General features: G+C 53.1%; 2 protein-coding genes and 1 long non-coding RNA gene across 6 annotated transcripts in view; 1 reads left to right on the top strand and 2 right to left on the bottom strand.

Moving 5' to 3' along the window:
• Positions 1–20,665, top strand: part of ACSF2 (acyl-CoA synthetase family member 2) — a 37,543-nt gene extending 16,878 nt beyond the window's left edge. For both annotated transcript variants that reach the window (XM_037407446.1, XM_037407436.1), the window contains 6 exons: positions 17,779–17,886; positions 18,019–18,170; positions 18,575–18,716; positions 20,005–20,115; positions 20,291–20,359; positions 20,455–20,665. In XM_037407446.1, the coding sequence (XP_037263343.1) occupies positions 17,779–17,886; positions 18,019–18,170; positions 18,575–18,716; positions 20,005–20,115; positions 20,291–20,359; positions 20,455–20,505 (633 nt within the window). In that variant the 3' untranslated portion in view covers positions 20,506–20,665. The remainder of the gene's footprint in view (positions 1–17,778; positions 17,887–18,018; positions 18,171–18,574; positions 18,717–20,004; positions 20,116–20,290; positions 20,360–20,454) is intronic.
• Positions 105–9,640, bottom strand: CHAD (chondroadherin). Of its 2 annotated transcripts, none has more exons than XM_037407462.1 (4): positions 7,288–9,640; positions 3,498–3,661; positions 3,145–3,290; positions 105–1,092 (listed from the first exon to the last, which is right to left on the bottom strand). In XM_037407462.1, exons 1-3 carry the CDS (start codon positions 8,164–8,166, stop codon positions 3,149–3,151), a joined length of 1,185 nt encoding a protein of 394 aa, XP_037263359.1. In that variant the 5' UTR covers positions 8,167–9,640; the 3' UTR covers positions 105–1,092; positions 3,145–3,148. The 2 variants fall into 2 exon arrangements, with proteins under 2 accessions (XP_037263359.1, XP_037263354.1); XM_037407457.1 differs by having other exon boundaries at positions 105–1,089; positions 7,288–9,639.
• Positions 20,666–21,051: 386 nt separating the features above from the next.
• Positions 21,052–22,600, bottom strand: LOC119153491. 2 transcript variants are annotated; one of them, XR_005106157.1, is made up of 3 exons: positions 22,264–22,600; positions 21,952–22,020; positions 21,052–21,523 (listed from the first exon to the last, which is right to left on the bottom strand). It is a non-coding gene; the product is annotated as an uncharacterized LOC119153491 (long non-coding RNA). The 2 variants fall into 2 exon arrangements; XR_005106158.1 differs by having other exon boundaries at positions 21,952–22,017.
• Between the last annotated feature and the right edge of the window lie 255 nt (positions 22,601–22,855).

The raw sequence follows: 22,855 nt of genomic DNA, 5'->3' as shown, positions 1-22,855 counted from the left end.
GCTCTGCCCATAGGATAAAGAGGATTAAGTCTATATTTGTATCACTGGTCTCGTGTCACTTCTGATCCACCGGCCCTCAGACAGACACAGGGAGACTTGTTGAATTCATCTTTGCAGCAAGAGCTTTATACAGAAGATGTACATAAGAAAATATACAATTTGATTTCTATAAAGGAGACAGAGGAGTTTTCATCCTCTTAAAGGTCATTTACACTCAGTTACAGAGGAATAAATATACATATATTTATATAACTCTTTAGGATTAAAAAACACAGTTAAGTTGCAACTGTGGTATTGTAATAGCCGTGGCAATAAACCACAGTCATCCTGGTGTCCTGCTGGATCCTCTGGAGTATGGGCAGGGAGGAGAGGAGGGGTGCCCCAGCCGGGCTGCGTGGTGCACGCCGCCTCCTCTGGGATGTACGAGCATCTTGGCAGACCCCACAGAGTGGGAGGGAATCCAGTCTTCAGACAGCTCCAGTTTTGGAGGTTCCCAGTACTGCTTCGCTTCCAGGATTTCTGGCTGACCTAGAGAGATTGCTGCCTTTGGCGTCAAAGAGCAGCGCTGTCTCGGGACCACCGGTTCTCGGTCATTGCTCCACCGATCCCCCTCAGCCCTGACCTGCAGGGATCCCCTCCATGGGAAGGCAGAGGAGTCTCTTTGCATCGGTTGAAACCAATTTTCCTGATCAAGCAGCTGGGGGAGGGATACTCCTACCTTCCCACTTGCTTCCACTCCACTGGAAGGGGAGAGACAGTGACCGGTTGATCGGGGACGTGGGTTATGTTGCCTCTAGGAAAGATGACTGTGTTTTACCGGCAGGATCTAGGTTAGCTTGTCTTAGTATGGTCATGCATAGTTTAGTTTTTAAAAATGCCTCTTTTAAAATATATAGATGTTGGGAAAGATTGAAAAGGTGGATTCCATCCTGCGATCAGCAGAGAAGCGAGGATTCGGAGGAGGCTGGAGGTGGTGGGATCTATCAGAAATGTTTCCTGACAGGTAGGAGAAGCATAAGGAAGGACTCAGAAGTCAGTAGTTTTCTGATGGTTGAAGTGACCAGTCACCAGGACAGGCCATACCGAAGCCTGCTAGGGGAAAAAAAAAAAAGAGAGAAGGCTACATGTTTCAGGGGATTTTTCAAGCAGATCAGTAAACCATGAGCATTTGTCTGTTTTTACAGTGAGTGAACGCAGCCCACACTTGAAAGTGAGGAGTTAGGAGTTAAGGAGCTCCCACAGGAGAGATGGGTTAGTCCTGTCTCTGCCCTCTTCTGCCAACCCACTGTGTGACTCCTGAGCATCATACCCAAAGCGTTGATGGTCACTGAGCACTCCCTTCGTAAAGGAAGAAACCCAAGAGCACAATTTTCAAAAGTAGGGAGTTATTTTGGTGCCCTGGTTCTGAAAGTCCAGGGCAGGCAGACTTTTCGAAACTGCCAAGCAACTTTTCATTTGAAACACGGCCAGTGACCCAAATCATTAGTGTTCCCCAAAATACAGACCCCCATAGCTGACATCTTAGAAAGCTGCCTGGCTCTCAAGGGGTGAACAGTGAAGTCAGAGGTACTTTATACTCCTTAAAGTCACACTGCCCACACTGGAATGGGTTGGCGTGCCTGCATTTTGGCACTGACACCTGAAGATACCGAGCTTTGTCTTCTGCAAGACAGGAATAAATAGTTTTATATTTCATTAATGCTTGTAAACCTGTTTGAAAGCGCTGGATGGAAGGTGCTATAGAAAACCCAGCTGTTATTGTCATGGTTTTCTTATTCTCATCATAGAGGAGTGAACTGGAATGGAGTTCACGCAGGGAGAGAAGGAGGTTAGGAAGGGCCAGACCTGTAAATAAAATACATTTAAGTATTGTGGTTTAGAAAGCTGAAGTTTTTCCATCCTTAGAGCGGAACTTTACCCGCCCTATATGGAACGACTGGTATTTCCATCTCTAATCCATAAAACCTCTGGCACTGCAAGAGAAATAACCACTTTAGGAAGGCGCAGAGCAGCTGGCACCATCCCTGACATTTTGGACACAAATTTACTTTCTCCATCCTGTTTGGGCATATCCTTAGTGAACCGAGGACCAAACGGCCATAGCTGGGCTTTGGGTTTCTGCCTTGTCCTTTCTGTTATGAAAGGGCACAGTGACAACCCTTGTTCATACGATGCAGTGCAGGGTCCATGGCACTTAACAAATGAGCAAAGGTCCCTTTCCCAAGACCTTACAAGCTTGCAGGCTCATCCAAAGTCCTTTGGAATCCATACAAGCTCCAAACCTGTTCCTGAGATAAGGAAAAGTAAAATGCTTGGGATTGAGCAGTGACAGTTGTGGCTTTTTTAGCTGATCTGTGTGCTGAACGTAAGGCTCTTGGTAGTTCCCAGGTGTGGAAGGTGGTTGTGTGGTAGGTTTTCACAGGTGGTGTTTGGATTGGTAGATGTCAGCAAGCTCACTGCTCAAGGGAAAGTCAGCCCTGTCTCTGAATCACCTCCTGGCCCAGAACACTTTATTCAAAGAGAATTTTCTGTCTCAAACCTCCCTCTTCTGGGACGCTTATTCGAAGGCATCAGCCCTTGTTTTTAAATACCTGAGTGTCTTGGATGGGAATTGTAGTTGCTGAAAGGCAGGTGCTGGGCCAAGAGCTGTTCCTTATGGAAGACATCTATTTCCATATGGACTGGGCAGCCTGGAGCCTGATTTCCCAGCAATGTCCTGCCCTGGATTTCAAACCAGGCCCAGAGGACCTTTACTAGGGCAAGAGGCTGAGCATCTCTAATTGGTTAGAAAAATAAAGCACGTGTGATCCCAGCTCAGGGTAAGAGTGGGTTAAGTCCGCCCTTGTTTGGACATTTAATTACATGTTTCACCTTTACTTGCTGCCCCAGACCTGTCTGTAGCCTGATGTTTATTTTACAGGGTTGACTCCATCCCTGATGCTCCAGGCGGATTCTCTGCTCTGGGAGCCAACGGAGCCCAGTATGGCCGGGGGATGGAGCAGCTCTGAGCGGAGGCATCACTGGGTGAATGGATGAGCTGTCTTGAGCCAAACCCTAGTGTCACCGAAGCCAGCGATATAAGTCCCCGCACCTTTGGTGGCATCAGGGTTTGTTGTAGGTCTGGCTAAAAGTGAACCATCTTACATGTTTAATGGCGGCTTCCCTTCTTGGACCTCTTGGTGGGGAGCTTGCAGGTGCGGAGGGCCGGGGTGTCTCTGATGGACTGCCCCCGGTACTGCACGGGCGTAGAGCAGGTGTCCTCGGTGCGGGTGCGATTGCCCTTCAGCCACCTGGGATACGGGGAGGAAGAAGACGGGGAGCTTACGAGAGGCACAAAGCACCGTGGAAATCACCCACACCACGAGCGGAAGGGGCAGGCTGCGGGGAGAGCTGCTGAGCATGCATGCAGCCTTCCACAGCCGCCTGGCGGAGCAGGGGGGGGATCCCCAAGGAGACCCCAGGGGATGCGGGATGGGAAAGGGCCCGTGGTGCCGTACTTGCGCAGATGTGCTAGCTGGCAGTTGCAGTGCCAGGCATTTCGGGAGAGCGTCAGCGTCTCCAGTTTGTCGAAGGGGAAGTTGCGGGGCAGCTGGGTGAGCCGGTTGTTCTCCAGGTGAGCAGTCTTCAGGGCGGTCACGCCGGCGAACGCGTTGTCTGCAAACTGAAGCACAAAGGTTGCTGGTGAGGGATGCTGAGTTAGGGGAGGGGACTTCGAACCTGAGTGCCGCTGTTCCTGCGTGCCTCTGTTCAAGACTTTTAGTGGCATAAGCATGGGAAGAGCAAGAGAAGGGGCTGTGAGGGGGGTACTGGCTCACTGGAAGCTCTGGGCACCTAAGAGGTGCATCAAGCTGGTGGGCTCAGGGGTCCTGGAATCTCCTGCCTGAAGAGAGCTACATCCCAGATCCATGTGGGGTTGCCTTTGCAGCCACATCCCAAAATAAAGTGAAGCCTGGAAGGCTGCTTTATTTTTTGAGCCATACTTCTCTGTTCTAAATGAAGATGTTTTCTGGGTGTATTCCTTTCCAAAGCTGGAAATCCTCCCAGGGCCTGTTGCCTTGCCTGTCCTGGAATGGCTGAAGGAGGGAGTGTTTGCGGCGTCTGAAGGGGCTGTAGGCTTTGGCAGTGCCCGGGGTCTCCAAGTGGAAAGTTACACTTGGCATCTGAGCAGTACAGAAATAGAGGCAGGTTTCCAGCACCTCAGCCTCTGTTTTTTCTCATTTCCAACGGGTTGTTTGCAAGGGATGCTGCAAGATTTGTCTTTTCTCAATTAACAGACAGGCTTTCAGGGAAAGCCTCCCTTAAAAAAGCTGCCAAAGGAGGGGAGAGAGGCTGTAGACCTGGCTCTGCAGCTTCTGCTCTCCTCCCTGGGGCCTCACCCCTGGCTTTTTTCAGCCCATGGTTACTTGGGTTGGAAAGTTTCTTCTTGAAAGCAAACCCCTCAATACAAACTTCCTTGGCGGTGGTGAACTGGGGAGCGATTCGTTGACAAAGCACAAAGCTCCTCTTGGCTGTGACTAACCAGTTCTCCCCCTTCTCAAAGCCGTGGGTGGCTTTGAGAGCCTCTCAAAGCTCTCTCAAGGGTGGAGAGGAGACTTTCTAGGTCTACTACCCACTCCCCACCCCCCCACCCCCCAGTCAAGGACCTGTGCTTCCATTTTGGACCAGAAGCTTGCACTTTGGACGGGACTATCAGGGTCTGTTCAAGCTCTCTAAGCTGAAAAGCTTGACAGAGCAAACGCGCTATTTTAAGCTGTGAACTTTTGTCATCTTCCAAATTAAGCAATGTTGGAGAGGATTAGAGCTTAGCAAAGACTCCCAGCGTCCTGTAGCTGTTGGACAGCCAGCGGTGCTGGCCTCTGCGGTCCAAAACTGAGCTGACCTTGGTAGGTTTTGCTGTGCTGATAGCAGCACTGCTGGAGAGGTGCTGGCATGCTGTGCAGTGGGGCGGTAGCCTGGCCATCTTCTGGCTTGGACAGTGCTGTACTGTCTCAGCTGCTCATTCCTCCCCCAGCCCCATGAGAAGACTTTGCATCTGCTGGTAACAGCTGCTGCGCTGCCTGCCAGAGCATCCATTTCTAAAGAAACGGGTGGTTTTCCCTTTGTTTAGATGGAGGATTGCTGCTGGAATTTATTTTGCTATGTAGACGGAGAGGGGGATACGTAAAGCTTCCAGGATCTGCATTCCTGGTTTCATGTGGATGTACGTGGCTGGGTCCTGCCCTGCGTGCGGGTCTGTGGTGCTGGTGGGGAAGGAGAGCTCGGTGCTGGAGCTGCAGGGCAGCCTGAGGGCTCTCCTGGTTCTCCTTGAGTGCAATACAGGCTGGGATAGCTTCATGTGGAAGGCTTTTGCACTTGCTCAGCTTGAAAATCTTACAGCCGCTCAGGGAACAGCTAAGGACAGTGGTTTTGTGAAGGAGAAAGCACCGCAGTCAAGATGCCAGCGGCATTTAAAGTATTTGCTAGTGATTTCCTAGGTCAGGAGGCCTCCGTGATTAGATGTCTCCTAGCAGTGCAAAGTTCACGAGTGGGCTGTTTGGATAGGAGGCCTTTGAGAATTTGAAGAGAAAACTCTGCGCTTGAGTGGGAGTGTTGTTTTCCTGAAAAAGAACACAAACCCTCAAGCTGCAGAAGCCCCCCCTGTGGCTGATCCCCCTAAACTGCTGTCGTCTTGGGCTGTTGGGGAGGAAAGGAGGTGTCTGGCTGCAGAAGAGCCTTTAAAGTTCCTGTCCACAGGTGGGCACTGAAAAGTAGAAAGCCTTTTTTGCTGGCTAGAATTGTTAACCCTTACCCTGTGGCAAATCCAAGGATGCCTAATTTGCTGGAACACCCTGGCATCATGGGTTAGTCATTCCTCCAGCATGTGACTTGAGACTCTGATGTCTCTGCAGCTGGTACAACATTTGAGCTGTAATTTTTAACTTGCATGTGATGGAAGCGCCTTAAAACTGAGCCTGCAAAAGTGCTGTGGCAGCATGTCTAAAGTCTTGCCTGGAGAGGTCATAAGATTGTGTTCAGGTGTTGGGTTTGCTTACTCCCATGCTGGAGAGACTGGTCTGAGAGCGGACAAGGGCTTAAATGCTGTCTGAGTGGCTACTGAGTTGGTTTAGGTAGTGTTCTCCACCTGAGCAAGATGTAATTCCAGTTTTTGAGCATTTTGGGATGCTGTATCCCCTTGAAAACTCTGGTATGCTCTATTCCTGGTAGCTTCCAAATGATCTGCTCATCCCTGCGAGGCCCTCTGAGCTGCTCTCTGTTGCTAAGAAATTCTTGTTTTCATCGCATCTCCCTGCATGTGGTGGATGTTGCTTTGCCGTGAAGTCCTAGCCTGCCTTACCTGGATGCCCTTTGTCCTTGGGCTTCCTGGCAGAGCATCATCTCAGGGGGAACTGTCTGCTCCACCTGCAGCACCCTCCCTTTCCAGCCCATGGGGTGCGCCTGGGACATCAGGCTGCCACAGGTGCTGCTGCTCTTGCCCTGTGCTTGTTCCTGTTGCTTGCGCTGCCTGGCATTTCAGAGGTCCTATTGCAAGTGATTGGCTGAGTGTGATGCTCCTGCCTATGGATCATGCTTTCTCACAGAAAAAGGAGGAGGTTGTTTTGCTGTGTGGGATACCTGAACGTCCCTCCTCCTCTCCAGTGGGAACAGGGCCCCTTTGTAAGATGCTGCGAGGCTTCCTTTTGAGAGAGCATCAATAAACAAACCTTTCTTTATAACGTGTAAAGTTGGGAAGCGCAGCGAGGGGTGAAGGCCCGTATGCCTACCTGCCTGCAAGGCATGAGTAAGAAACTCTGCTATTCGTGGCCCCTCCCAAGAAGTCTCCCCCTCCCAGCCCCCAGCAGGTACCCAGGTACGAGGGAAGCAGAGCAGTTCAGCTCTGCGAGGTGATGGTGCCCTTTTGTCCCTCGAGTATGAGGCAGACACTCGCCTCCCATCCCATGCCTTGTGTCTGGGATGATGGAAGGTTGCTAATTGTCCTGGAGCATCCCAAATACCTTTCTCAATGTCTGCTGTCACCTCCAGCTTGGGAGGGAATGATCTGCCTTTCCAGGGAGTTTGATCTGCTCCAGATAATTTGGTGTTGCATAAAGTAACAGAAGGGTGGAGTACTCTCATCCCTGGCTTGAGTCGTTGTCAGCTGGCCAGTGCCTCGCTATCTCCGGAGGCTGCAGACCTGCATCTCCCCTCTCCTCTGCAAGGGAGGGACAGCAAACCGTGGGCTTTGTAAAGGAGAAGAAAACCAAGCCCCGTCTTTCTTATCCAGAGCAAATGGAAAGGGAAAGGACTCACCTTCTTCAGTTTCATGTTGTCCAGGTTGAGTGTCTGCAGGTATCGCCCGAAGGACTGGAAGGCATTGTCAGGGATGACCTCAACTGGGTTATGAGAGAGCTTCAGTTCCTCCAGCACTCTCAGCTTACTCATTGCGCTCACAGGATAGCTGCTCAGCTGGTTCTTGTCCAGGTGGAGGACAGCAAGGTTTTCTACATCCTCCAGGGCCCCAGGGAGGAGGTTGGTGAGGGAGTTGTCGGAGAGGAAGAGCCAGCGCAGGTCTTTAGCCCCGTTGAAGACCCCTGGTTTCAGCTCCCGGATTTTATTGCTGCCTAAGTGCAGGATGAAGAGGTTGACAAGAGGGGAGAGGAGCCCTTTGGGTAGGTCTGGGATCTTGTTCTGATCCAGGTACAGGTAGGTGAGCTCAGAGAGGTCATCGAAGGCTCCTGGCTTTATGACACTGATCTGGTTGTCAGTGAGATAGAGGTAGACCAGGCTTTTGAGCCCCCGGAAGGCTCCAGTTGAGATCTCCTTGATCTGTGAGCTCTGGAGGTGCAGGGACACCAGCTTTTTCAGGTCACGGAAGCCATTGGTGGGCAGGACGGGGAAGTTGTTCTTCTGCAGGTTGAGAAGCCGTGTTTGCTCAGGCACCTTGGGGATCTTCTTCAACCCAGCATTGTCGCAGATGACATGCTGCAGGTCGCCGCCGTGGCAGTGGCAGCTCGGGGGACATGCCTGCACGATGGAGGCAAGACATGCCAGTAGGCTGAGGACACTGAGGAAGAAGCCTGACCGATTCATGGTCAGATCTGGAATTAGTGTGGTGGGAAGAGAAGCAGGAGGAGGAGGAGGAGGAGGGAGATGGGTGGGAGAGAGAGAGAGTAACTGGGTTTGCAGCATGCTGAACACAGCCCTATTTATAATGTTATTAAAAAGCAAAATCCCTTCCCACAAACCACAGGCAGCAGCCAGTTGGAAGCAACTGGCTTTGGGAACTTACTGTGAGCTTAACCCCTTGGCACCAGGCAGCGGAGTGTCCGCGGTCCTGCCTGGCTTCGCTGCTGCAGCGGCTGTGCAGAGGTAGTTTTCCTCTCTGCAACAGGGAGGCAAATGGTTAGGAAGAACAAATGCTGAGCTGCTCTGTAGGGGACCTCTCTGGTCCCTGCTGAGCTGAGAGGGGCCCTGATTCATCAGTGGTGGGGGGGAAAACAACCTGGTTTGGTCGAATGGCATGGCGGGGAGCTCCGCTGTGCTCTGCAGCCACCTCGTGCCAAAGGTCTCGGCAGGCTCCTGGGCTGTGTGTATCCTCAGCTGGTCTGGGGAGAATCTTGTCCTGCTATCACAGAGGAAGGTTTGGGGAGGGGGGGGGGTCTTGCTGATTTCAAAAGAGTTTGCCTAAGCAGGGGTGGGAGAAGGTGGGAGCGATACGGGGTCATGCCAAAGGCCAACAGTGCTGCACTCGCTCTTGTGATGCAAAATTTTATTTGAAGACTTCCAGATCTAGACTGCACCTAGGAGTTGGCCAAGAAAGGGAGAGCAAAGACCATCTTAATTCCTGCTGCATCTTCCTCTGTGGGCAGTCAAGTGTGGCACATCCATGGTCATGCTCAGGAGACCTGTGTGAGGGGCTCTTTTTTCCCAGCACATGGCACTGTGGAGCAATGGCTGTTGCCTTCCGACAAGGGATGGAGCAGTGGCGGAGCCTGTGGGGAAGTGATGGGGCATGGGCTGGTGGGTATGAAGTGCCGGACAGCGATGCCCTGCTGCGTGCCTGGCTCAGATGAAGTGGATAGGAATGCCTGTGCTCCTGAGATGAAGCTGTGGATGGGGAAAGGTGTGGATAAAGGGATGGTGAGGTATCAGAGCAAGGAAATCGCTGCTGAGCTGGGACTAGGGTCTTCCCTGGCTCCTCTCTTGGGGTAGCGGTGGCAGAGATGAATTAATGCAGGGGATGTTCCTTGCTCTCCCAATAGAGAAGGTTAAAGCAAAGCGGTTAAAAGCCCCAGCGCATGCTTCTGTGAGTGTGGAGGGAGAGATCCAGGGGTTGTGGGGTGGAGTTTGGAGTTGGAACATTTTGAACTGATTTCCAGCCAGTTCCTGGCTGCAGCGAACAGCTGAGAGCCCAGCACATAACTGTGAGCTTGTTGAGCTTTCTGCTCCTGAGGCTGGCTGCAGAGCCCCAGCGGAGCTTTTGCAGAGGCGAGACAGGCTCAAGAAAGGGAGGAAATCCAAGGGCTGACTTAGGACACAGACTGGCTTATTCACCGAGATTTCTGGGTTTTTCCATTGTTGCAATGAGGAATTAGCCAGCGCCGCTGAGCATGCTCCAGCAGGCGTTATGCAAACCGCCTGGCAGCCCGCGCCCTGGCCAGCAGCTGTCACTCTGAATGGGGTTTTCATTGCATGACTAACCTGGGGGAGAAAAGGGGCTTCTGGGGTGTGAACGTAGGTTCTGGTGAGCCTGGTGGGGCAGATGGGGTTGGCCGAACGGTGATGTAATGTGGGACCTGATTGCAAACTGGGCCATGTCAGCCTTCCAATGTTTGTCAGCCTAGAGGTGCAACGCCCTGCTGTCGAGCAGCTGGGGCCTCGCCAATCGCCTCAGCACGAAGGGTTTCTCCTGCCTCATCTCCAGAGAGATGCTCTCACCATAGGAGCTCCAGGCTTCTGCTGGAGGGACCTCCTGCAGCACTCATTACTGTCATTACTGTAGGATTTAATGATCAAAACAATGGTATTTTTGCTTTTGCCTGATACAGTAGGCACCACAATGGTCATGCACATGCTTTGATCTCTAGAGGAGCTCTTTGGGTATCTCGGTGAGGACCTTTGAGACAGCAAAAAAGGAGGAAGATGGAAGAACCCTCCGTGTTTTCCTCCTCCAGTTTGATCAGGACTGAGTGACCCTTAAGTGTGTGCTGCTTGTAAAGCTCAGATGGGGAGCTGGGTGAATGACTGGAAAAGTAAAAAAAGCATCATCTTGTATCTGTGGATTGATTTTTATTTATTTTTCTTAGAGAAGATTCAACCACTTCAGTCTTATTTGTAATCATTTGATGAACAATTCCTACAGTTACGTACCAGTTATAATGTGCAAGAGCAACTGATGGGTGAGACTGAAAATCCAGCCTGTTTCTGCTGGCCACAGGCAGCGTATCTGTGCTCCATCCCCGAGCACAGCTGGTGCCTGATTCTTGGTTTTCCCACCTCTTTGCAAAAAATACCAGCTAACAGCGAACCCCTTCTGCAAAGATTTCTGCCAGCGTGGGTCAGATTGGAGCACAAAGCTGGTGAGGGCCTTGCAAACTCCATCCATAAATACATCCCACCCACGTGTATTTCTGGAACAAGACCCTTTTCAGAGGTTAAATTGCCCAGACCTCAAACCATCTTCTTTTCTTTCTTCCTTTGAGGATACATTTCCCTTTCTTCCACCCTTTATCGCTTTGCTGGTTCAGACTGCGGATGCTGGGGAACAGGGACACTCTCTCCCTGCAGGGATGTGTGTGCCATGGCTGTGGCCATAGGTCCCGTAGCTTCCTTGTGAAGGTGCCATGATGTCGCTGCCACGATGCTGGTGCAAGGTGGGAAGCTGTCCCTACCCCGTGGGCTCCCTGCCAGCCCAGTGCCTGCAGCAGAGGTTAGGTGGATGCTGGGTTATTTTTGGTCCCTGGTGGGGTGACAGCAGGGCAGTGCTACTGGGGGAAAGGTGTCTGCTTCTCGGCTCCATTTCTCCAGGCACAAATGTTGAATAAAAGGAAGTTCTTTCCCCTAATGTTTTTTGATTTCTATGCCTCGGTGAGCACATTCCTGTGGTGGGAGCTGGCTGGCATCTGCCGCAGCTGGCACCTTGCCTCTGGGCTCCCGGCTGTTTGTGTTTTGAGCTGCTCGCTGGCGGGGTCTGGTCTTCCCACACCGGGTTTCACAGCCCTCGACCGGCCAGCAAACGTCCAGCAATCCTCAAAAGCTCTCCTGGGTCCCGCTCGTGGGTGGCTCGCAGGCTGGCGGTGACAATGGCAGCAGTGTCGGTGTTCCCTCTGCTGTGGTGGGATACCGCAGGGAGCTGGGTCCCATCCAGCCCCCTACCTTGCAGGTCCCCAGGGACCAGGGACCATCACAGAAGAGGCAGGATTATCCTGCCATCCTCTCTTTCTTAATTGATTAACAGTTCTGGAAACATTCCTGGTGCCTGGTAATTTACAGATGCTGGACTCCCCTTCCCCCCTTCTTGGAGGCGCTGTGGGCTGAGCAAATAAATACAGTTTTTGAAACAGTATAAATATAGATCTGGGGTGTTTCTTTGGTGCTGAAGGTCAGACCTGCTTTGATACAACATTGGAGATGGTCTTTTCCATGCTTAATCTTTATTTTTGTCAGTATTAACCATTCTGGCATATCAAGACAGCTCCATATCAAAATATTCCATTGCCCACTTAAGTCAGATTCTGTAGCTTTTAAGGGGCTCCAGATATGGTTTTGTGTGTCAGTGCACACCAGCAGTCGCCTTCTTGAAGCGGCAGCAGTGTACCTGGCCTCGGGGTGCAGGACTCCTTTTTTTTGGTTGGGGGTTTGGCAGCTTGGGGGGGTACCCCAGGGGGTGTACGTGCTGCCCTGGTGTGCAGCCCACACAGCACCAGCCCTTGGGAAGCTGAGCCCCTGCCTGGCCCTGGGTGCTGGGGAGGGAGCAGGGTGGGAGAAGGTGCAAGCTGTGCAGGGTCCCAGGGGGCTGTCCCAGGCACGGAGCACCCTCCAGGGTGGTGTATGAGAAGCCTGGGTGGATGGGTGATAGGGAGCCCCAAAAGGTCTCCTTGGTCCCCCCTCTCTTCCAGGCAGTACCTGAAAAATCCCTGGCTTTTGGTGATATGCAAGTATCCCATCAGAAACAGCAGCACCTGGGGCTCTGAGTTCAGACCTGAGCTACTGCTTCTATTTGAGGTGCTCAAAGGGTACCCTTCACCGTGGTGGGAGGCTTGGGCTGCTCGATGAGCTCGAGCTGGAGGAGATGGTGGTGGGTGCACCTCCTTCCTTCTGATGGTTTTCTTCCACTGTAGCATGGCCTCCGCCCATTGATATCTTGCCATTTTGGCTCCCTGTTGATGTCCACCCACCCTTCCCTTCTGCCTGATCCCAGCAGCTGCTGGCCCCTCCTGTGAAGCTCACTCAGCCTTTACTGCCTCCCCAGCCCTGCCATGTCCACCCTATAAGGCACCGGGCATCCCCCTGCTGCCTGCCCAGGGCTGCTGGCCGCTCTGCAGCTCCTGTGGGCTCTGGAGAAGTGTGGAGCTTTCTTTTCTTGTGGGACACGACTGATCCATGCAAGGCTTCTGACTTTCCCAAATGCTCACCGCCGTGAGTCTCCTGTTCTCACCATGGAAAATCGGCTCCGCATGGTGACAACTTATAGCAGCCGTTCAATACTGAAAGAGGTTTACAAGAAATCTAGGGACAGGTTTTTTAATAGGGCCCTTAGCGATAAGACAAGGGGGGATGGCTTTAAACTGAAAGAGGGGAGATTTAGATTAGATATTGGGAAGAAACCCTTCCCTGTGAGGGTGCTGAGGCGCTGGCACGGGCTGCCCGGAGCAGCTGTGGGTGCCCCGTCCCTGGCAGGGCTCAAGGCCAGGCTGGACGGGGCTGGGGGCACCCTGGGCTGGTGGGAGGGGGCCCTGCCCGTGGTGGGGGGTGCAACTGGGTGATCTTTAAGATCCCTTCCAACCCAAAGTGTTCTATCACTCTGTGAACTTCCCTGCTTGTCCTTGGCCAAAGTGAGACCTCCCCATCCCACCTCATTTTTGAGGAGGACCTGACGAGTAGATGGTTTCAGTAGCTGCAGAAGCTATGGGAATGTGCTGTGAAAACATCTAAAATGCAGCATGGAAGCAGCACAATCCTGGATTTCCAGCCATGTCTTCAGTGGGAGCTGAGCTCTCCAAATCCGTTGGGTTGGAATTTTGCTGAGTTTCCTTCTCCAGCAGCTTTGAGCATTCAGGTACCTCCAAACCAGTGGTTTTCTACCTTTGCAAGACATTTTGCCTCTGCACGTTTCCTCTCACTCTTCCTTTTAATTCCACTTTTCCTAAGTGCATTGGCACCCAGTGCCAGGAAGGATGGAGTTAATTACATAGCGAAGACCTTTTATCAAGCTGTGGATAAACCAGTAAGTAACTGCACATGCCTTCACTGGTTGCCGCTGAGCAGTGCTTCTGAAATGCTGGCAGGACTGGGGAAATACTTGCAAGCCTCAAGACTTCTGCTCAGCCCAGGAAGAAGAGAGGTAGCTTTAACTCCAGACCACGAGGACAGCTTGTCCTGACTGTACAATAACAGGAGGTTAATTTTCGGTGGCAGTCTCCTGGCGAGCTGGGTTGCCATTTTTGCAGTGGTCTCCTCCAGAGGCAAAGCCATTGCGTGCTCCAACACAAAGACAGTGCTTTGGGCACCTGATATTTTTGGGAACTTTCTAAGCCCCATCCAAACTGGGACTGCCTGGCACCTCTCCGGGTGGGGAGAAATGCCAGCAGGGTGGCCACCCTTGGAGGTTTGTCCTACAAGACCTGCTTGTTTGTGTCCCGTCGTTTTTGACACAAAGATGGTACTGTTGCTGGGATGGGAAATGTAATCTCAGTGTGACATAGGCTGGACGTGATCAGAGGTTGTTTTTTGCAGCAGCAGAGTTGACCTGAAGGTTCAGGAATATTCCAATACAATTTGGGATAGCGGGACATCCCCAAGGCAAGGAGATGCATGTCCCCCAAGCACAGCAAAACTCGGGTGATCTGGATAGTGAGCAGCTCAGGGCGGGAAGATTTTTGCTCAGTTGAGAACGATTTGGAGCTGGCTGTGAAGAGGATGGCTGGGGTTGACTTTTGGTGGAGATATCTGAGACAGACAACACGCTCAGCATGGATTTAGGGATAATTAGATCCATCCGGCATGTTACACTGCGAGGGGTTCAAAGGGCCCCTTAGAGGTCCCTTAGCACATCCCTTGGATTGCCAGTCTGCTTTCTGTTGTTCGTTACACCCTCTTTGAAGTCTGAAAATCCCTATTATTTCATGGTCAATTTGCTGCTTTTTTCTGAGGCCAATATTGTCTTCAGCAAAGCTCCATTTCTGTAGGTTTTCGTTTGGTGGTTCCAGCCCTGCCATCATCCTCCAGCGTGGCATAACCAGAGGGTGGTGACGAGGGGCGTGAAGATCCTCCCTGAGCATCGTCCAGGTCCAAGGGGGTTCCCTCCAAGGACCTCATGCCCTCCTTCTGCTCCAGTCCCACCCAGTATAGCCCCGTTGGGGTTACTGGTGGTAGTGAAATCAGCTTTTTCATCTCAGCCTTTCAGCAGCAGTCGAACATGGAGGGCAGTGGGTGTTTTTATTGCTGTTGAATGCTGGGGAGAACCGAGAAGCAGAGAGCTGATGTGAGCCGTTCCAAGTTATGCAGTAAATAACAAGCATGGCTGGGAAAAACCCAGGGTCTTCAGAGTCCCTGTTCTCCCCGCCAGATCGGTCCGCCTCCCAAATGTTTACTAAAGAGACTGGAGTCTGATTGTTTTTATTTTATGTTTAATTTTTAGACGCTTCCTTCTTCAGGCTGTTTTGCCTATTCCACAGTGGCCAGTGTTTAAACAGCTCTAGCAGGAAATGTTTTTGAAATATGCTGTGAAAAACACAGTTCTGCTAAGATGTTCTTTTTATTCCCGGTTTAGACAGAGGCTTAGGATTCACAAAGAATGAATCTCTTGTCAGTAGGAGTAAGTTAAGCAGCGGTTTGTTTTGGAGCTGTCCTTGTCATTGCTGAAGGCAGGACAGATCTGTGTGCTGGGTGTTGGGGGGGTTCATATGTGGTCCTCGCAGTAAAAAAACAGGCTTTACAGTTAATTATATTCTGTGCTCTCGTAGCTCTTCTCAAAGCCAAGGGTCCGAGCTGGACTCCTTGACTCTGAAAATCTTTGCTTTGACACTAGATACAGCTCCAGTGGAAATTATGGAGCTGATGCAGAAATTATTGGGTGAGGTTTTCTGGACTGAATTATACCAGATGACAAGGCTAGAAGATGCTAAGTGTCCCTTTGGGTCTTGAAAGCTATGAATCTTTGTGGATATCTCCAAGCTTAAATTGGTGTATGGGGTTTTGTGGAAGCAGTTTCATCTCCTGCTGACGACGGAGCCATTGGAGGATGCTCCACACGTCAAACGAAGGTCAGGAAGGGCAGCAGCACTGGTGTGAGGGCTTGCTTCAGCCCCTGCCTCACTCCTGGGAATGCAGCTGGGGAAAACACTATTCCAGAAAAGAAATACTACCTTGGAAAGGTCAGGAGCGACACCCTGGTGTCTGGCGGCAGAGTGCGGTGCCAGTGCAGGCAGGCTGGCAGGGGAAGGCGGCCATCGGGCAGCGTGCTGGATGCTGGAGGTTCAGACCCACGTTGCTCTCTGGGCCGGGTCGGGAAGCCCGTCACTGGGAGTGTGAGGGTGTTTATGGGGACAAGCCACAGGCCAAAGCACGGCCGGCTGGTGCCTGGGGTAGGTGGCACACTGCCAGGCATCTGGAGGAGCCTGGTGAACCGCAGCACCCGCAGCATCGTCCTGCCAGGGAGCTGCCTGCTGCTGTGTCCAATTAAACTGCTGGAGCGACCCGGAGAGGCAGAAAGGGTTGACTCAGGGCTTGGCTGGGATCCTGGGACCAACACTGCAATTCATCCAGCAGAGTAAAATAAAAAAACAAAGGCGCTGGGATTTTTAATAAGTGTTTAAGATCTTGGATTTGTGTCTTGTCAGTCATTTGATCCAGCCACAGGACTCCTATTAGTGGGTGGGAGAGAAATCCTGTCTGAGCATTAGACGCTGTAGGTTTCCACCCCGGCTGGGAAGCTATCATTGCGTCTGGTAGGAAAAGCCTATTTACAGTCGCTCCCTGTGGGCTGCCAGGCTCCTAGCAGAGCAGTTTGCACCAGATGGTCCTTGCAGCATCCTGAGGACAGTCTCCTGCACATTCCCAGCTAAGAGCAAGCTCCTGCAAATCTCCAGCTCAGATTCACCCTGACCCTGGTGCAGTCAAACAAGAGCATCGGCCGTTACAACAGACTGTGCCCAACATGAGGTTCTTCAGCAGCCCTGAGCGGCAGAAAGCACCAAGCACTCCCACCAGTGCTATGCAGAGCTCATTCAGGATATCTGCATGCTTGCTCAGGATGCCTCATCGTGGTCCTTTGCAAAGCCCCCCGTTAACTCTGGACGCAGTGCCTGGAGTTTGGCAAGCACCGTGCAGAAGCCCTGACCGTGCAGACCTGCCCTTGCAGCCAGCAGCGGAGCTTGGGCATTTGCTCTAAAGACATGATCCAGATCTGGGTGCCAAGGCTGTAGGAAGGCAGTCGGGCCCTGTTGCAGTTTGGAGGGTCAGAGCTGCTCATGTGTCAGTCTGAAGATGCGGAGGAGAAAGGACCAAATGCTTCCCACATTGGCCCTTTCCCAGCTGTGCTCTCCCAGCAAAGCAGCCACCACCAATGCATTAGTGGGAGGGAGAGAAACCCCGATGACACACGACATGCTGAGTGGGTTAGAGAGACCAGAGCGGTGCTCCAGCATGTCCCACCACTGAAATGCAGCTCCCAAGCGCTGGAGGAGAAGAAATCCCAGCGATGGTGCCATTGGTGCAGCTCAGAGCTGCCCAGAGCACCTCCTGCCCGGCTCCTGCTGTCTCAGCAGGCCACTGAGTTGGGCATAAAGAGCTGGAATTTTCCTCCGAGGAGAACTGACCTTCAGCTGAGGTGACTCAGAGCCTGCCGTTGGGATTAGCGCTGAGGGAGGTTTAGCAGCAAGAAGCTTTTGTCCTGCTGTGAGGCTTTGGGTTTGTAAGTGCAGCTGTGCCGAGCATTTGCAGCCTCGTGATCCCTTTGTGAGGGTTACAGGAGCTGATGTCTGCACAAAAGGGTCTGGAGCAAGCAGCCGTGCCGCGGGACACGCCATCTCCCGCAGGAGCCCACTGCTGGCTCCAAGGTTTTTCCGAAGCGATGTCCAATGTGGCCTGAGCTGTAGAAGGTGCAAGGTGAATCAGTACCGGGAGCAGATGGCTGCAAGGGCACCAAGGCAAAATCGGTGTCTGGCAGAGATGGTAGGGAGTCAACAGGACAGGGCTTGGACAGACATAGGTTAAAAAAGAGGAGGGCGAACCCTGGGGTCCTCCAAGAAAAGTAGCTGGGGTGTCAAAACTACATGCCACCTGAAGTGTCAGGGGGGGTGGGGGTCAGGAGCACGGCGATGGAGCTGAGGAAAGCTGTGGCAGGCAGGAAGGTGCAGTGCTGCTTTAGCTCCTGTCTCTCCAGGACTCTGGCAGGAGTGTCTGGAGAGCCCCGTACGCAGGCCAGGAGAGCAGTGCTTGCCTGTGACCTGAGTGACTCGTGTGAGCATCCTCCTCCCAGCCCACTCTCCCCTGTGGTCATCAGTAGCTTCATCTTTCCTGTGCCTGGAGCTGTGTGGTTCCCTTTCCCCTTGAGGCATGTTTCTGCTCTTGTGTTTGCAGGTTGCCTACGGGACCACAGAAAACAGCCCCGTCACCTTCATGGGATTCCCCAATGATAGCATCACCAGAAGAACTCAGACGGTGGGGTGCATCCTTCCCCACACAGAGGTGACCGTGACCCTCCCCACCTGCTCCACGTCAGACCTCAGTCCATCCTCCCTGCCTGGCGCTGGCATTGGGGCGTGCTGTCACGCTTGGCTCAGCCATCCCCTGCTAAGCCCTTTTTCTCTTTCATTGCAGGCAAAAATTGAGGATCCAGAAACAGGGCAGCGTGTGCCTCTGAACACTGCCGGGGAGATTCAGATCCGTGGCTACTGCGTCATGCTGGGCTACTGGGATGACCCTGACAAGACCAATGAGGTGGTCACTGCTGAGGGGTGGTACAAGACAGGGTGAGTCGGGCAACAGCCCTGCTCCTCCCGGCTATGCTGCGGAGTGATGCTGGGTGGGGACGGCTGTGTGCAGGAGAGCCTTGGCTGTCGTTTCCAAAGTAGGGAAAACTGACCCAAGTTAGCCCCCTGATTTGCCCGTGACACTTCAGAACAGCTCTTAGCACAGAGCCCTCGGTGCCAAGTGCCCCTGGAGGTGGGGAGAGTCACTTGGCTACCGGTGTGATGGAGGGGCTGTGGGGGTACCCCGCAGGGGCAGGAATTGCCTCCCCCTGAGCCCTGGTGTTTGTGTGGATGCTGCCCATGGCGTTGTCTGGCTGTAGCCAGAGCTCGGACCAGGCTGGGTGGGAGCATCAGCCGTCCCACCAGCCAGCTGGGATGGGACTAGGAGTGTGGTGTCATTGCAGGGACCTCGGGAGCCTGGATGAGCATGGTTACTGCAAAATTATAGGCCGTTGCAAGGACATGATTATTCGGGGAGGAGAGAACATCTACCCAGCAGAACTTGAGCAGTTTCTCCACACCCATCCCAAGGTTGAGGAGATCCAGGTGAGCAAGCAGGAGGTGGGGTGGGTGAGCAGTGATGCTTCCTGTGGTGGGAAGCCTGGACACAAAGCTGCTGGCACTGCTGCTTGGGACCCGGTTGTCTTCCCCTGTTTTCAGCATCAACTTTTGTGTAATGTTATTTGATAAGCAGGAGGGAGAGGCTGAAGGGGCAGGCAGAGCTCCTGCCATGGGGTGCATGGGTTCGGGCAGTCCCCTCATGCACCAGCTTCACGTCTGCAAAGTGGTGACTGTCATTCTTCAGTTTTTAAACTGCCTGTCCACTTCCATAGCTCCCTCTGAAATTCTGACCTGGAAAGCAGTCTGGAAGGACAGCTTTTACCGATAATTAATTACTAAACTCCTAAATCCAAAAAGACTCCTTCAACGAGTCCCTGGAGATGAGGAGTGAGACTTAGTTTCACCCCTTCACAAGACAGCGATGATTTGCAGCACTGAGCAGCTGCTCCCAATCTGCTGGGATTGTTCTCCTCCAGGTTTTGTGCCAGACAAGTTTCCCCATAAATAAACCAGTTATTTAGTCAGTGTTGTGCCTGTGCCAGGCTAGCATCTCTCCTTGGAACAGTCCCAGTGCAGATGGGTTGCAAACCAGCCTTGTTTATGTAGTTTCTAGGGCTTTATGTCACTGCTCTGGACTCAAAAGGATCGACGTGTCTCTAGGATTTTGAGATCCTTGTTCAAGGCGGGGAATCACAGCAGGACTCTTGTGAAATAGCATGAGCAAACTTTACAGAGACATCAGGCTTGGGAAGCCCATCCCCTGGTGTCATAGGCAGTGGTCCGCTAAGATCTGTGATTATAAGGGTTTCAAATAATTCCATAATTTGACTCCATCCCTCTCCTGCCATTCCATCTGGAGATCCCAAAGCACAAAGGTCTCCCTGTTGGTCGTGAACCCTGTTGCCCCATTTTTGGGGGAAGCAGAGGCACGCAGGAAGATGACAGGTCCATGCTGCACCCACGACGAGCTGCTGCCTGGCTGGTCTGACTCAGCCTTGGCTCCAGTGACTTTGCAAAACCAAAGGAAGGTGCTGACGTCTGGGCATACAGCCTGCTCTGCCACCTTTCCTCTGGCAAACAGTTAGGAAGTCCTTCCAGGAGGGCTTGATGTCATGTAGAAAACACCGGTGGGATGGGCAAGCAACAAAAACTGCCTTACACAACCCCAGCATCCCATGATAACGGTCAGGGCTCACGCTGTGCACCAGCGCATGTACCCAGCGGGAGGAGAGGGATGTCCCCAGGGTTCACGCTGTCCATCTGTCCCAACCAGGTGGTTGGTGTGAAGGATTCGCGGATGGGAGAAGAGATCTGCGCCTGCATCCGAGTGAAGGCTGGGCAGGACTGCACCGAGGAAGAGATTAAAGCTTTCTGCAAAGGGAAGGTGGGTCTCCCAGTCCTCAGTTCCCTGCCAGACCAGTACACCCAGCACCTGCTGGGGACTGGCAGGTGAAAGCCCGGGGATTTAGAGCAACTGGGGATCCCAGCTCGGGTGATACCAGCTGGGCTGGCTCTGCCATTGCTGGCAGGTTGCATAGCAGTTGGTTTTCTCTTCCCAGATCTCCCATTTCAAGATCCCGCGGTACGTTGTGTTTGTGGGTCAGTACCCGCTCACCGTCTCAGGCAAGGTAAGAGGGGGGCTGGGGCAGGACAGGAGCCCTGGTCCTCTGTCCCATCTCCTGTCTGAGTCTCTCTTCCACCTCCTCGCTGCACTTTATTCCAGATTCAGAAATACAGGTTGAGGGAGCAGATGGAGAAGCATCTTCAGCTCTGAGCTCAGGAAGGCAGAAGAAAAAAACGAGGAAATCAGCCCCACTCCAGCCAGCTTTGCTCTGCCTTTCACCTGTGCCTTGGGCCATGCCGCGGGGACCTTCTCCCCCTGACGTCAGGCTGATGGCACTTTTCGTTAATAAAACAGAGCGCCTTTTTTCCCAGTTGGGTTTGTTTCTTTGCCAACAGAAATACTGGGGTGCGAGGAAGGGATGCTTATTTCTAGAATTCTGTCTGGTTACTGGAAGACCTTAGGAAGGTTTTAAAATCTTGCATGTCTTTGAGCAATTTGACTACAGACATTTTAGAGGACTTGGACAGATGCTGGTAGGTATTTTACTGATATTTTTAAGTCAAAACAGGCTAGCCTGGCTTCCCAACATAGGTGAACACCTTCTCCGATTGGATGTTGCTGATGAACTTGAGGCAAGGGGCAGGGGCTTTAGAGAGACTTTTTCTGGGAAGGGGCTCCCTAAAGCCGGCTGGAAAAGCTCACCCTGTTCCCACACCTCCCCTCAGCCTTCTGACCCCCAAAGAAACTTCTCCAAGGTGGACTTGGCATTGTTTATTTCATTGTTTTGGACAAGACAGACAGTAAGGATTTTGCAGAAATACCAAAGTTCCTGTCCCGTCAGCAGTGTGAAGCAGAGCATGGCCGGGACAGTATTTTACGGGAGTTATTTGGTACCTCCCAACCATGAAACACTACTCCGAGAAGTGGAAGAGCAGAGCTCCTCTTCCTTGCCGGCAGAAGTGTCCCACCCCAGCTGGGAAGCAGATAAGGTTGCTGCCGACTCTCGCCAACCTGCCGGCTGTCTCCCTCCTGCTTCCTTCCCGAGCAGGACGGGTGGCTGGGCTCCCACCTCGCCGCGGGGGCTTCCTCTGGTGGGTGGGGGAAATGGTGTAATGGAGAAAGGGGAAGCGTCAGCGAGGTCTCGATCCTGGATCTCCCAGCTGGACTGTGGTCTCTACCCATGGAAGCAGACAAGGTGGACAACAAGCCCACTGTTCGTGCCTGCTTTCTGAAAGAAAAAACCCGTACGGGACGGTTCGTGTCAGACTCGGTCTGTACGGTGTCTCCAGCGAGTTCCCCCACCATTCCCAAATGGCTTGGGGGCTGGTGTCAGCATGTTTCACTCCATCTCTGCCCACCCTGGAGCAGGGTCTCCTCCCTGCCCTTCTTTTAGGACCCTTGTAACCCTTCCTTCCCGGAGGAGGAGCTGTTACCTGCAGTGCATCAGCTGCAGCCCATGACCTGGGGGATGCAGTGGACCTCTAGGTCTGATGTCCAGGGAAGGATTTTTACCCGCCTTCGCTTCCCCCAGCAGTAACCCAGGTGCAGGGCAGACCTGCAGCGAGGGGAGCTTCTCCCGTTCCTCTCCGACAGCTCCCCCGTTTGCACAACCCCCGTGCTGCCCAGAAGCTGCCCAGAAGCACCCCGTGTACTCACCATCGTTGAGGTTTCACTGGTGAGGAATGAAGGTGAAGCGAGCCCTGGCTTGCGTGGGTGGCCACACTGCTGAGGAACACAGCCAGCGCTGGTCACGGGTGGCACATGGCCCCTGCCACCCCCTCCCTGCTCCCCAAAACCCAGCTCCTGTCCCAGCAGCAATGCCACACCATCAGAGCCTGGGAGGCTCTCCCTGCCACCCCATCCCCTTCCCGGGGCGCATCCAGCCCTTGCCGGCCAGGTCACCTCTGGCGGTGTCCCATGGCCATCCCACCCCCCTGGGATGATGCAGCCCTGGCTGTAAATACTCACAGGAGGGGAAGGGCTGACCCTCATGGCTGGCAGCAAGGGTCTGAGGCTGTCGGCAGGCGCCAGGGCTTCTGTCCTTTGCTGGACCTGGGTCCTGCTCTTATCAGCGCTGGGTGCCAGCTCGGGAACTCCCGGCGGCCGGGGGCTCTTCCTGGGAGCCTTACGTCAGGGGTGGGTTACGTCAGGAGTGGGTTACCCCGAACTACCCACTCCTGGCCTGGAAACAGGAATCTGCAGCCATGGCCTTTGTCATAGGCATTTCCAACTTCTCCGTGGCTATTAATAGAGCAAATTAAGGAAAAAATAACTCCTGGGAGCATCCGCACTGGGTTTGCACAATCCTGCGTGAAGTTACACCACAGCTTCCTCCGCGGAAACACTGAGCAGCTCCCACAAGGAAACCCCCTTGGCCCCGCGAGGCTGCAGGGGCACAGCTGTGGGGACAGGGGCTCTGGGGACAGGGGCTGCGGGGACAGGGACTCTGGGGACAGGGGCTGTGGGGGCACATGTGTGGGGACAGGGGCTGCAGGGGCACAGCTGTGGGGACAGGGGCTGCGGGGACAGGGGCTGCGGGGCCACAGCTGTGACGACACGG

This window comes from Falco rusticolus, chromosome 1, assembly GCF_015220075.1.
Source record: "Falco rusticolus isolate bFalRus1 chromosome 1, bFalRus1.pri, whole genome shotgun sequence".
Lineage (NCBI taxonomy): Eukaryota > Metazoa > Chordata > Aves > Falconiformes > Falconidae > Falco > Falco rusticolus.
Note: the sequence above shows the minus strand (reverse complement) of the source record. Positions and strands in the feature narration are given on the sequence as shown.

Coding starts and splice junctions, on each gene's coding strand:
- CHAD (XM_037407462.1), bottom strand. CDS start 8,166: ATGCTGCAAACCCAGTTACTCTCTCTCTCTCCCACCCATCTCCCTCCT. Junction 3,662..7,287: donor ACAACATGAAACTGAAGAAG/GTGAGTCCTTTC, acceptor TTTGTGCTTCAG/TTTGCAGACAACGCGTTCGC. Junction 3,291..3,497: donor CAGCTAGCACATCTGCGCAA/GTACGGCACCAC, acceptor CCCGTATCCCAG/GTGGCTGAAGGGCAATCGCA.